At 40.5% G+C, this 13,466-nt stretch overlaps 1 protein-coding gene across 1 annotated transcript in view; it reads right to left on the bottom strand.

Annotated features, from left to right (window-relative positions):
* The window catches only part of TPH2 (tryptophan hydroxylase 2), a 171,146-nt gene extending 159,973 nt beyond the window's left edge, over window positions 1-11,173 (bottom strand). The window contains exons 1-2 of the mRNA XM_069955934.1: window positions 10,992-11,173; window positions 1,480-1,620 (exon numbers count right to left, since the gene is read on the bottom strand). Coding sequence (XP_069812035.1) covers window positions 1,480-1,620; window positions 10,992-11,114 — 264 coding nt within the window. The 5' untranslated portion in view covers window positions 11,115-11,173. The remainder of the gene's footprint in view (window positions 1-1,479; window positions 1,621-10,991) is intronic.
* Between the last annotated feature and the right edge of the window lie 2,293 nt (window positions 11,174-13,466).

Below are 13,466 nucleotides of genomic sequence, written 5' to 3'. Positions count from 1 at the left end.
ACCATATCTCTTCCAGTATATTCTCCTGCGCCTAGTGAAGACGGTATGGATTTTTCTTCCCTGGATGTAGTGCGATGTCTGAAAATCTATCTGCAGAGAACAGCCCAGTTTCGCAAGGACGAAAACCTCCTAGTCCTTTTCCAGGGAAGATACAGAGGTAAGAAGGCTTCCAAACCCTCCATCTCTAGATGGATATGTGATTGTATAAAAATCAGTTATAACATGTCGGAAACTCCAGTTCCGGAATTTCTGAGGGCACATTCTACCAGGTCTGTCTCTACCTCATGGGCAGAAAGAAGTTCCATTCCCATGGAGAACATCTGCATGGCGGCTACATGGTCTACCCCCATCACATTTCTAAAACATTATCGGATTGATTCCTTGCTTTCAGCTAATACCGGATTTGCAAAATCGGTTCTCAGTTCTGTGTCTGATGTCCCACCCTAGGGGATTTGTTGGTTGCTTGCTAATTCCCCAGCTATTGTGAGGCCAATAGGACGACAGGGAAGTTAACATTTATTATGTTAAATTGTTTTCCCTTAGTCCTATTGGCATCACAAGAGTCCCTCCCTTTGAATAAAGTTGACTTGTTAATAAACTGACAGGTGGAAGGTAGAGGGGCACTATATACAGGGGTGGGAGGAGCTACAAGTTTAAGTCATTAAAATTCCACTCGTCCTAGTGGCCCACAGGGGTGAGAACACCCCAGCTATTGTGATGCCAATAGGACTAAGGGAAAACAATTTAACATAATAAATGTTAACTTCACACATAGTATTTTGATTAGCATTTTTGTCAGTATTTGTAGCCAAAATTAGGAGTGAAATTATAATCAAAAGATTTGCACAGTTTCTATGTTTTCAACCTATTCTTGATTTTGGTTGAAAAAAACTACCAAAATACTGACTGAAATATTGTGTGTGAACTTAGCCTAAGGGTATGTTCACACTGAGTAAATCAGGCAAAAATCTGCGGCGGAACTCTCTGCGACAGAATCCCACCTGCCTCAGTGTCCTTCAGCCTGTCTGTGGGAGAGCTTGTGCGTTTCCACTGCTCTCCGCTCGAATAATTGATATTCTGCGCGATTTACTCAGTGTGAACATATCCTAAGACTGCATGGATTTATAATCTGTTACCATAGAGATGAATAGGTCTGCAAAAACATTGTATACATATGAGCTTAGTATTTGTTTTTATTATTATTATGGACCGCTTGCAAAGTTGCTTTATTTTTCATTTTTGATGCATTGTTCAATACAAAAAAAGTTGAAAAGTTAACTGCTTTGTATTTCTATTATTTACAGTCCCTTTAAAATAAAACTAAAATAATGTTACAAAATAGTGACATTTCTGGGTCATGTACTAAAATAGGATAATTTGGCTATCATTTCCCACTAGTAATAAGTGCTGATTGCAGGCAATGAGCAGAAAATTGTTTTGTTTCTTTCTTTTTTTAGCATGCAATAAAACTAAACATACCTTAAAGATTTTTAAAGTTTGTAGTAAACCTCCAACTTCATTTTTCAAAGTGAGGACAACTGCTGTTTTCTCTATTTCAGCAGCTGGTTCGGTTTTGCTACATTTGTTCTCATCAATTTTCACAGCATTCAATTTGTCACGCTGAAAAAAAAAACAATAAAAATAACAATAATAATAAGCTGATTGAACAATGACAAGCACATATTTAATATCAAGTAGACAGAAGCATAATCTTCATAATACTTCAGATTTACCTTATGGTGACCCATCAGTTAGAGGAATATTATGTTTATGATCTAAGGAATATGGCAATATTTTTATATTTTTAAGTAGGTATTTGTGTCAGCCTAGAGGTAGCACACACATTGGCATTGGGGAAAATACCTGTGTGAGGGCTGACACAACAGTCCAAATTGCAATTTAGCGCCATTCACTTCAATGAAACAAAGCAGCAAAACCCCGCTCAAGCTGGAGACAAGAGTGGGGCTGTCTCTGGAAGAAAGTGGCCATGTTTCTGTAGCGCTGTATAACCCCTTCAATATAGTTCTTATGACACATGAGACATGAGTGTTCCACAGGGTTGTCCCAAATTTTGTAGGCTTGCACAGTGACAAGCAGCAGCACAGTACTGTAGGTATTGGTGGTGGTAGTAGTTTTCCTGGGGCACACCTTGTAGTGTCCCGCCTGTGTCCCGGTATTTGGGGTACCCAGGATGACATAATGTAAAAGGAAACAAGACACTTGTATGATGTGCAGAAGCCACAATACTGTAATTACCTATACTGTAAGTAATTAAATTCTTTCACTGTCAGAACGGGGAGGTAGGGACAAGACAAGAAAGTGGGCCCTGAACCTCAACCCATCCACTGTCCATACCTACTTGCCTCAATCGGCCCTAGGCAGCCGTGGAAAACCACAAAGACTTTCCCTATATTGTTGCTATTGTAGTGTAAAGATGTACAGTGTTAGGGCAGAGCTGCTGCTGTATGTAATATGGAGAGGAGAGAGGCTGCTGTGTGTAATATAAGGAGGGGAGAGAGGCTGCTGCTGTATGTAATATGGAGAGGAGAGAGGCTGCTGCTGTGTGCAATATGGAGAGGAGAGAGGCTGCTTCTGTGTGTAATAGAGAGAGGAGAGAGGCTGCTGCTGTGTGTAATAGGGAGAGGAGAGAGGCTGCTGCTGTGTGTAATAGGGAGAGGAGAGAGGCTGCTGCTGTGTGTAATATGGAGAGGAGAGAGGCTGCTGCTATGTGTAATAGGGAGAGGAGAGAGGCTGCTGCTGTGTGTAATAGGGAGAGGAGAGAGGCTGCTGCTGTGTGTAATAGGGAGAGGAGAGAGGCCGCTGCTGTGTGTAATATGGAGAGGAGAGAGGCTGCTGCTGTGTGTAATATGGAGGAGAGAGGCTGCTGCTGTGTGTAATAGAGAGAGGAGAGATGCTGCTGCTGTGTGTAATATGGAGAGGAGAGAGGCTGCTGCTGTGTGTAATATGGAGAGGAGAGAGGCTGCTGCTGTGTGTAATATGGAGAGGAGAGAGGCTGCTGTGTGTAATATGGAGAGGAGAGAGGCTGCTGCTGTGTGTAATATGGAGAGGAGAGAGGCTGCTGCTGTGTGTAATATGGAGAGGAGAGAGGCTGCTGCTGTGTGTAATATGGAGAGGAGAGAGGCTGCTGTGTGTAATATGGAGAGGAGAGAGGCTGCTGCTGTGTGTAATATGGAGAGGAGAGAGGCTGCTGTGTGTAATATGGAGAGGAGAGAGGCTGCTGCTGTGTGTAATAGAGAGAGGAGAGAGGCTGCTGCTGTGTGTAATAGAGAGAGGAGAGAGGCTGCTGCTGTGTGTAATATGGAGAGGAGAGAGGCTGCTGCTGTGTGTAATAGGGAGAGGAGAGAGGATACTTCACCTCATGTCAGTCACCACTCTATATATTTCTTGCTGAGGTAACAGAATCCTGCCTCATTGAAACCCCACCTGTAGAATGGCTACTGTAGTGTATATGTAACCCAGAACTGCAACTCCTAACATGTGCATGTGTGATGTGGTTTGTAGTCTTACAACAGATAAAAGTGTGAAAAAAACTAGTGTATTTGGTAATATAAGTAATTGGCAGACAGTGAGCCACCATGCTGCTCAATAGACACTTGTAGTAATACAGACATTTCCCTGCCTATGGGCCCTATTCCACAGGACGATTATCGTTCGCATAATCGTTAACGATAAACAATCCAAACGACCGCTATTGTGAAAGACCTGAAATCGTTCACCTATTTGCATGGAACGATAATTGTTACTTATGATTGTTCTTGCGGTTGTCTTGTTGTCGCTATTGTGTTCGTCACTACTGCGAACGACCAAACGACGTCTTATTGAATGCGAACAATTTACAAGCGAGCAACAATAAAACTAGGTCCAGGTCTTATTAAACGATCAACGATTTCTCGTTTGGTCCTTAATCGATAACTTCTATTCAAACAAACGATTATCAATTAGATTTGAACGATTTAATGATAATCTGAACGATAATCGTCCAGTGGAATAGGGCCCTATGGGTAAGGAGGGTGGAGATTGATTCAGAGAGGAGAGGGTAAAGCTACAGGCTTGGAGAGTTGTGATGTCACTGCCGACCCCTGTGACCTTGAAGTTCTTTATGTAAACAAACACAAATCCAAAAAGTAGCAACAGAGGAGGCAGAGACCAGTGACACAGAGGCAAAAAAAGGTTAGAGGAAACCACTAAGGGAAAGGGACAGATTACAAATTATTCACATTTCAAATAAGAAAAAAATGTTGGACAACCTCTTTAAGATTACTTGGTGTCAATGTCATTCCTTACCTGGACTACTGGCAACTTTTAGCCAGATCTGTGGAATGTCTAAATCAGGATATGTCCACTACCCAAGATTTCGTCTCTGGGATGGGTAGTAAACTGGGTTACATAGTTACATAGTTAATACGGTTGAAAAAAGACACATGTCCATCAAGTTCAACCAAGGAGGGGATGGATACAGAGAAGGGGGAGGGGTGATAGGTTCTATACATATGCATTTATATTACCTTGGTCTAAGAACTTGTCTAGCCCTGTTTTGAAGCCCTCTACTGTTGTTGCTGTGACCAGATCCTGTGGTAGACTGTTCCACAGATTCACAGTTCTCATGGTAAAGAAGGCTTGTCACCTCCGGAGATTGAACCTTTTTTTCTCCAGGCGGAGGCAGTGCCCTCTTGTCCTTTGAGGGGGTTTTACCTGGAACATCTTTTCCCCATATTTCTTGTAGGGGCCATTTATATATTTAAATAAGTTACATCTTAGAAAAATCTTAGATCTAAAGCTCTCCATAGTGAAAAGATACCTGGGTGTCATTATTGATTCTTAGGAAATTAAACTCTTCCTTACTCCAGAGTGGAAATTGAGAAGTCAGGAAGGGTGCCAATTTCTGAAGGTTCCTCATTATGTGTCCCTCAGAACTCTGATGTCTTTTGGGTTGGGCTGCCATCCGCCACAGAAGCTTATCCTGGGTACTACAAACACATGAGACCACTAGAAGAAGAAATCTTTTAAGCTTGGAACCGGAGGACCATGGATCTGGACAGGAAGATCAGACTTTCCTCTGCAGTAGCATCTTCTCTTTGATGGTGGTTGGAGGTAAAATAACAGAGCCTGCCTAAATGATATTCTGTGGGAGAGTCTTACCATAGACACCTCTGGCTCAGGTTGGGGGGTACACCTTGCAGAACTGACAGTTCACAGAACATGGTCATCTTTAGAAAAAAGCCTCTCTTTTAACAAGAGAGACTTAAGAGCTATATCAAAAGCCCTGCTGCATTTCACTGAACTTCAAGATCGGACAGGAGGGGTACAACATAGGACTGGCAACATATGAGGAGTAAAGGAGTAAAGACAGACAACATTGCATCTGTCTACTACATAAACCGAAATCGAAAGACCTTAAAGTAGAAGTGGGGAAGATCATGGGCAGAATTAAAGGTACCATGAAGGTTTGCATTATTATACAGAGGTGTAAAGAAAACTCCGCTTCCTGCAGGACACACAGCAGCTGATAAGTACTGAAAGACTTGAGTTTTTAAATAGAAGTAATTTACAAATCTATATAACTGTTTTGACGTACCACTATTAGTATTACTGTCATAAAAGTTAGATATTATCATAACATTTAAGTCCTATTCTAACTGTGGAGATCAGAAAAACCTCTGACCTTAGTTGATTATTAACTCTTTGTATGCCTAGATCAAAGCTAACAGGGGCATATAATGGCAGAGACTGAGATTAGAACCCTCCACTTCTGTACTATATACTATAGTTACACAGGCTAACGTACTGACATATACTGTAGATATGGGCCAGCACATTACAATTGAAGCCAAGCCAATATTAACCCCCTCCAACTTGAAGGAAATGAATAGAGGAATTTAATATTTAAACATGAGTTAGTGTAAGTCATAAGAAACAACAAAGCTTCTACATGTTTTCTATCCCACATAGAAACAATCTGTAAATGTCTGTATTATTTATGATGTCTGCAATGTACAGTGGGAAAAAAGTAGTGTAGTGTAGATTTCTACATGTAGTGTATGTCACCCACCTATACTAAAGACTGTTGTGTGAAATGATGTTCTTAGTAAATGCATGTGCCTTCAGTGAGTGTGAATACTTCTGTTTAAACACAGGGTGTAAAAACCTGTACTGTTACAATGTAATAGCCTGTAACAGTCCAAAATGTTCTGTATATTTGTATTGTAGAATAAGAAATGAGCAAATGTAAAGTAATAATGAAGCAAAGCACTTTGTTATCTTGACAATCCACTCATCAGCTTGCTTCCATTTAACTGATGCTAAGAAAAGCTGGATCCAGTCCTGGGAAAATTCTCCCAGTTTTCCAGGACTGGATCCAGCATTTCCAAGCACCCAGGGAAGAGCGTAAGGGAGCGCTAGTCAATTAAACGGACGCAAGCTGATGAGCGGATTTCAGAGATAACAAAGTGCTTGCTTTATTATTACTGTTAATTCACTCATCTCTATATAAAATCAATGCTGACAAACGTAGCTCCTTTAAGTAGAATAATCTGAAGATAGAATAATGCAGAATTTGTATTTTATTTAATTCCATATTTACAATCATCGAAATAATATAGATTACTTCTTAAAATGACACAGAACAATGGCAAGTGACTTCTCAATGCTATCTGTGTACATCTATTTATGTGTACAAAGATTAATAGGAACTTCTAAGTTATAATGATTAACAATTAGACTTCCCATGGATCCTGCTCATATGAATAGTAAAATAGGTCATGAGCCGCAGAAGAGCAGGCTTCAAATTGCTTGTTTCTCAGCTATTCATCAACTTAATTCAGCCCTTACTGTATTAACTATACACCTGGTATAAAGCCATTTCCCATTACACCACTCATAAACGTGCTTTATACCAAATAGACAATGTCATTTCTATGCATTCTTCTAATAATTACATGCTATGAAAATGATATTCTTTTCTCAATAATTACGATTATGTCCTATAAATAATCATGCCACAGCACAAGCCATTGCTATGGATTGGATATTCTTCATTTTAATCATTATCTGCAGGAGAAACAATAATCCAACTACATTCAAAGAAATGATTAAACACAGGGAAAGGTTTGAAAGCGTGCCAGGAAACCCAAATATTTGCAAACACGCCCCCCCCCCCCCCCCGCTCCCCCAAAAGTGTAAAAAAACAAAAAAAAACACCATAGTATAGAAAGGTTATTCCTCATACAAACAGTTGTTTGTCAGCCTCATCAGGATTTAGCAGCAATGATAAGAAAACCTTTCCTTTAAATGCTCATTAGGAATCTACTTCCAATGATTAACTGACTCCAGAGATGATCATTGAACTTTCAACTAAATGTCAGTGCACAGTTATTAATACAGCCAGTCCTCTGTGATGCAATAAATCCCCTGCATATATCATCTATTTGTTCATGCTTCAACGTTACAAACATTTGCAGGTTGAAGACATTTTAACTCTTGGTCAGATTCCAAGTTTCCATATGTCTTTCCACACTTTTAGTTAAGTTATTCTAAAGGTGCTAAGCTTCTATCAACACTGTTAAGACTATGTTCACACTACGTATAGAGACCGGTCGTTCTGTGACCCTGGGTCACGGAACGGTCGGTCTCTGCCCGGATCATCCCAAAGTACATCAGCGCGCGCCCGCATCAGAGCTTCCCATAGCTCACAGTGAAGCGAGCGGCCGATGGCAACAACGGCCATACTTTTACGTAGTGTGAACAAAGCCTTAAGGTGTATAGAAGCTGTACCTACAATTACAGTGAACTTGTCTGATGCAGGAGAAAAGTGGATGAGGGATGAATGTATGATTTATTGCTTAGTACTGTTGCCTGCCTTTAACACTGGGCCACCATCTGCAATGAGTTAGTTTGTTTACTCCATATTTTGATGCTTGATGGGACTATTTAACCTTCCACACAGAACACAATATATTTTTTTATTTAATAACAGCCATTGTTGCAGATTGCAAAACTGGCCATTATCAAATGAAAATATACATTGCATTGATTTCAACGGAATCCCGGCTGGAGTGTATACACTCCGTCCGGGATTCCTTGCTGCCTCACAAAACTGATGTGTCAGTTTTGTGCGGCCGCTATTCATTGACTACATTGTTGGCTATGGTAAATTGGAATGTGGCACAACCGTATCTGCTCACATTTCAATTTAAGGCTGGGTTCACACTACGTATATTTCAGTCAGTATTGTGGTCCTCGTATTGCAACCAAAACCAGGAGTGGATTGAAAACACAGAAATTCTCTGTTCACACAATGTTGAAATTGAGTGGATGGCCGTCATTTAATGGCAAATATTTGCTGTTATTTTAGAACAACGGCTGTTATATTGAAATAATGGCAGTTATTTACTGTTATATGGCGGCCATCCACTCAATTTCAACATTGTGTGAACAGATCCTTTCTGTGTTTTTAATCCACTCCTGGTTTTGGTTGCAATATGAGGACCACAATACTGACTGAAATATACGTAGTGTGAACCCAGCCTCAAAGAAATTATCTGGCCGGTTCTGCAGTACCGGCTGGGATGAACTTCCCTGACAGCAGCCATTGTGCGACATGGTCATGTCACAGAACGACCGCTGTCATACATAGTGTGAACCTGGCCTAATAGTACATCTGCAGTTGATTCAGCAAACCTATAAGGGTCAGTATACATTTTGTTTTTAGCATACTGGTATGGTGAAAATCATAGCCTAATACTGTCTTTAGGGCATCTGATATACCAAATCTGCAGGAATATCAGGGATTAGAATCACAAAGTGTTCTTACAAAAACTTATAGGATGTAAGAGGCCAAAATCACAGTGTCCTCAAAATAAATGGTAGGGTGTAAGCCTAACAATAAATGATTAGGTGTCAGGGGCCAGAATCACAGTGTCCTCACAATTAATGATAGGGTGTCAGCCTTACAATTCATTATAGGATGTCAGGGTCCAGAATCGCAGAGTGTCCTCACAATAAATTATACTGTCAGGGGCCACAATCACAGAGTGTCCTCACAATAAATTATATTGTCAGGGGCCATAATTACAGCTTGTCCTCAAAATAAATTATAGGGTGTCAGGGGCCAGAATCAATGCTTGTCCTCACAATAAATTATATGGGTGTCAGGGGCCAGAATCACAGCGTGTCCTCACAATAAATTATATGGGTGTCAGGGGCCAGAATCACAGCGTGTCCTCACAATACGTTATAGTGTCAGGGGCCAGAATCACAGAGTGTCCTCACAATAAGTTATAGGTTCAGGGGCCAGAATCACAGAGTGTCCTCACAATAAGTTATAGTGTCAGGGGCCACAATCCCAGCGTGTCCTCACAATAAGTTATAGTGTCAGGGGCCACAATCACAGTGTGTCCTCACAATACGTTATAGTGTCAGGGGTCAGAATCACAGAGTGTCCTCACAATAAATTACATGGGAGCCAGGGGCCAGAATCACAGCGTGTCCTCACAATAAGTTATAGTGTCAGGGGCCAGAATCACAGAGTGTCCTCACAATAAGTTATAGTGACAGGGGCCACAATCCCAGCGTGTCCTCACAATACGTTATAGTGTCAGGGGCCAGAATCACAGCGTGTCCTCACAATAAATTATATGGGAGCCAGGGGCCACAATCACAGTGTGTCCTCACAATAAGTTATAGTGTCAGGGGCCACAATCACAGCGTGTCCTCACAATAAGTTATAGTGTCAGGGGCCACAATCACAGGGTATCCTCACAATAAATTATATGGGCGTCAGGGGCCACAATCACAGCGAGCCTTAACAAAAGGTTATAGTGTCAGAGCCCAAAATCACAGCGTGTCCCCAAAATAAATTATAGTGTCAAGGGCCAGAATCACAGCGTGTCCTCACAATAAATTATAGTGTCAGGGGCAACAATCACAGCGAGTCTTAACAATAAGTTATAGTGTCAGGGGCCAGAATCACGGTGTGTCCTCACAATGAATTATATGGGTGTCAGGGGCCAGAATCACAGCGTGTCCTCACAATAAATTATTGTGTCAGGGGCCAGAATCACAGCGTGTCCTCACAAAAAAAAATATGGGTGTCAGGGGCCAGAATCACCGAGTCTCCTCACAATAAATTATAGTGTGTCAGGGGCCAGAACCACAGCGTGTCCTCACAATAAATTATAAAGGTGTCAGGGGCCAGAATCACAGCGTGTCCTCACAATAAATTATAGGGATTCAGGGGATATAATCTATGAAGAGAAACAAAAGTGTCACTTATGGATAAACTGCAATAAATAGCACCTATAGTGATATATGGAGACATCAGAATGTTCGTGTATTTGCATATTTTCTGATGGAATCATGTGTACAAGGATCAATAGATAATAGATAACTACAGCAAATGATGCTGTGAAGACCAACAATGAAAGCACAAAGGTGATTTTACATATATCATAATTTCTGTCAATAACACTAATCACAGTCATGGAATTTCACATTAACACAGAATCTGATATTTTCAGATAAATCACCCATGCTAAACAAACTGTCTGAAGAGAAATATTTCTTATTGGCTGAAATAAGAGCAGGTTTCATTCAATGAAGGGAATGTTGTGCTGGTGTATTCATTATCAAGATGGATGTGTAGGCTCAGCACCTAGCAGACCCAAGTGAACACAGTAATACATCTCTGAAACTACAAGTGGTGGCAAAGGCAAAAGTAATTCATCAAAGTTTTGCAGTACTTTTGTTCCATTGCAAAATGACTCTAGCTTTGTGCTCCTATTAGAGCTAATGGGATATTGCTGCTGATAAATACCTTGGTGAGTGGACAGGACATACTCAGGTTTAAAAGTGAGAAATTATTAGTCATTTAAGACAGAACAACGTTCTTTGTCATGTTCTTTAGGCAAATCCATTTACCTGAATTTTGTGAAACTTTGGGTATAAAATAGACTCTAAAGTACTCAAACATGAACACAAACAAATGAATTTGTACTTACTGTTGAGTTGTTTAAGAAATCTGGAGACATAGCAGAATCCAAAGACATTCCCCTCCTAGCCCAATATTTGGAGGAGAACATCATCATTGCAGGTTGCATTTTGACTTGTAGATAATCCAAGTTTGCAGCAGAGGGCGCTGTGGAAGACTTCGCTTCTATTTCTGTTGTCCAGACTTCTTGTTCTGTAACTCTGCTCTTTATATTTATATGAGAACCTGGTAAATCAGCTGATAGATCAACGCACAAGATTGCAGCTATTGTTGGTCCTGCATCCCCAAGCATTTCCATGAATACCTCCTTCTCATTAGATTAATAAAGAGCCCAGCTATCCTACAGGACAACACATGAAACATGCTAGTAAGCCTTTGTAGCTGTAGCTGCACATGCTAGAAGCAGGATTAAAAAGACAGGTTTCTTCAAACAATTTGAAGGGCCCTGACCTGGAAAAGAATAGGTCGGAATATGCAGAAATAGCTATTCTACCACACATTAACCCCTCCTGCCGCAGAGGGTTGGTTTAGTTATTTTATCAAAATGTTGGTATCTTGAATTGAAGTGTGCAGTATTCCCTATCCTTAATATTGTATATATTAAAAAAAGATGACATTCTACTGACAAGCCCTATCACATGTATAATACCAAATACAGAATACATTAGGGTTATTCAACTAGTTCTAATAAACTTACACTTACCTGGGTCTGGGATCAAGTCAAGGTCCAACCGTACACCTACAGTAAAGGTGTTGTCGTGTTAACATTTTGCAACGTTTGTAGAACCTTTTAAATTAAGATTTCCTATTTGTTGAACTGAACATGTGTGGTGGTGTTTCCGGAAAAGCAATGTGTCCTTTCTCTAATCTCGTAAAATCCAAGATTGCCTGTTATTTAAATGCCATATGCGGACAAAAGAGGGATGATCTACTCTTCTATGACAAACTACAAAGATTTATCCTTGAAATTTGTACAAGTTGCAAGTTCGTTTCAGATTACTAGAGAAAAGCGGGTATAGCCTATATGGCTGTGGACGGAGGAAAGAAGGGAACGTTTTCATTCACACTTATTAAAGAGCCTTAATACGTTACTAAACAAGGGTTAAACCTCTTTGTTCTATTTTAACACACTGGCCCAGATTTTCAGTCTGTCTAAAAACCAAAGCTGCCTGGGTTTGCCAATAACATCCAATCACATCTCACGCTTTTATTTTGCTAGAATTCATTTTCAGGCTATGTTCCCACAATACAGAAATAAGGGCAAATAATGTCCGTGGTTGCAAAACATGAACATGTGAACTGGCCCTAAATCAGTTTTTTGTTTGCAGCAAAAATCTAAGCCTGAGCACTGGATTCTTGCTGATGATTTGCTGTACGCCACCCACAGAATCTTTCCATGGCATGTGAACAAGGTTGCTGAAACTTCATTCATGTGCACTGCATATGGCCTGCCATCAGATTTAGCATGTATATAAAGTTTATTTATATCAGGTCAGACTGTACCCTAAAACCAAATTTTATCCTCATTCTTTGCAGACCACATTATCTATAGGGATGAGCGAACCTGCCGAGGTTAGGGTTCGTATAACCTGAAATCTCGGCGTCTGATTCCCGCTGTCTGCAGCCTCCGTGAAGAGGGTGGATACAGCCGGAGGACCGCCTGGAAAACTGGGATACAGCCATTGGCATAGCCATAGCCATAGCCTGTATCCCAGTTTTCCAGGCAGTCCTCCGGCTGTATCCACCCTCTTCACGCAGGCTGCAGACAGCAGGAATCAGACGCCGAGAGTTCAGGTTATACGAACCCTAACCTCGGCAGGTTCACTCATCTCTAAATATCTAGTGACATCAGGGGTAAAAAAAAAAAGAGTTTTTATTTGATTCCAGATTGTAAAATGAATTTGAGGATAACAACAACTGTGGTGTTATATACAATATACACTAATGCAGCCACAAAAGTCACTATGACGTCAGAATACAATGCTCAAAACAGGGCTGACCTTGCTCCGGTGTACCGATGTTCTAAATTAATATCCTGAAGTCGCGGAAATGAGATGTGTAAGAGAGGACAGGTCTTTATCTATTCTTGGTGACTAAATATCGCAAGTTATTAAAAGATGAATGATAACATTGACACGGAGGGAGGATTCACTGCTCTTTCATTAAGATTCCATTTGACACCATGACTGGATATTAGACATTGGCATATCAGTGATCAGCAGAATGTGAGCATTGCATCAGTCTTGATGGTAATCAGAGAATATAATACATCTTTAAGCTTGGATTTATATTAGACAAATTGTCACATAAAATACATTAGACTTAGAATTTGTCATATTTCAGGTTGTATCCATAACTAAACTGAACGTCCAGCTCTGGATAGCATCTTGTTTTTAATCAAAAAGGGTGAAAATGTTGTGCTAATTAAATTGTTAATACTGTGTCTCTTTATATAGCTGAT

This window comes from Dendropsophus ebraccatus, chromosome 1 (assembly GCF_027789765.1).
Source record: "Dendropsophus ebraccatus isolate aDenEbr1 chromosome 1, aDenEbr1.pat, whole genome shotgun sequence".
In the NCBI taxonomy this organism is placed as follows: domain Eukaryota; kingdom Metazoa; phylum Chordata; class Amphibia; order Anura; family Hylidae; genus Dendropsophus; species Dendropsophus ebraccatus.
This window is presented reverse-complemented; position numbering and strand designations above follow the sequence as displayed.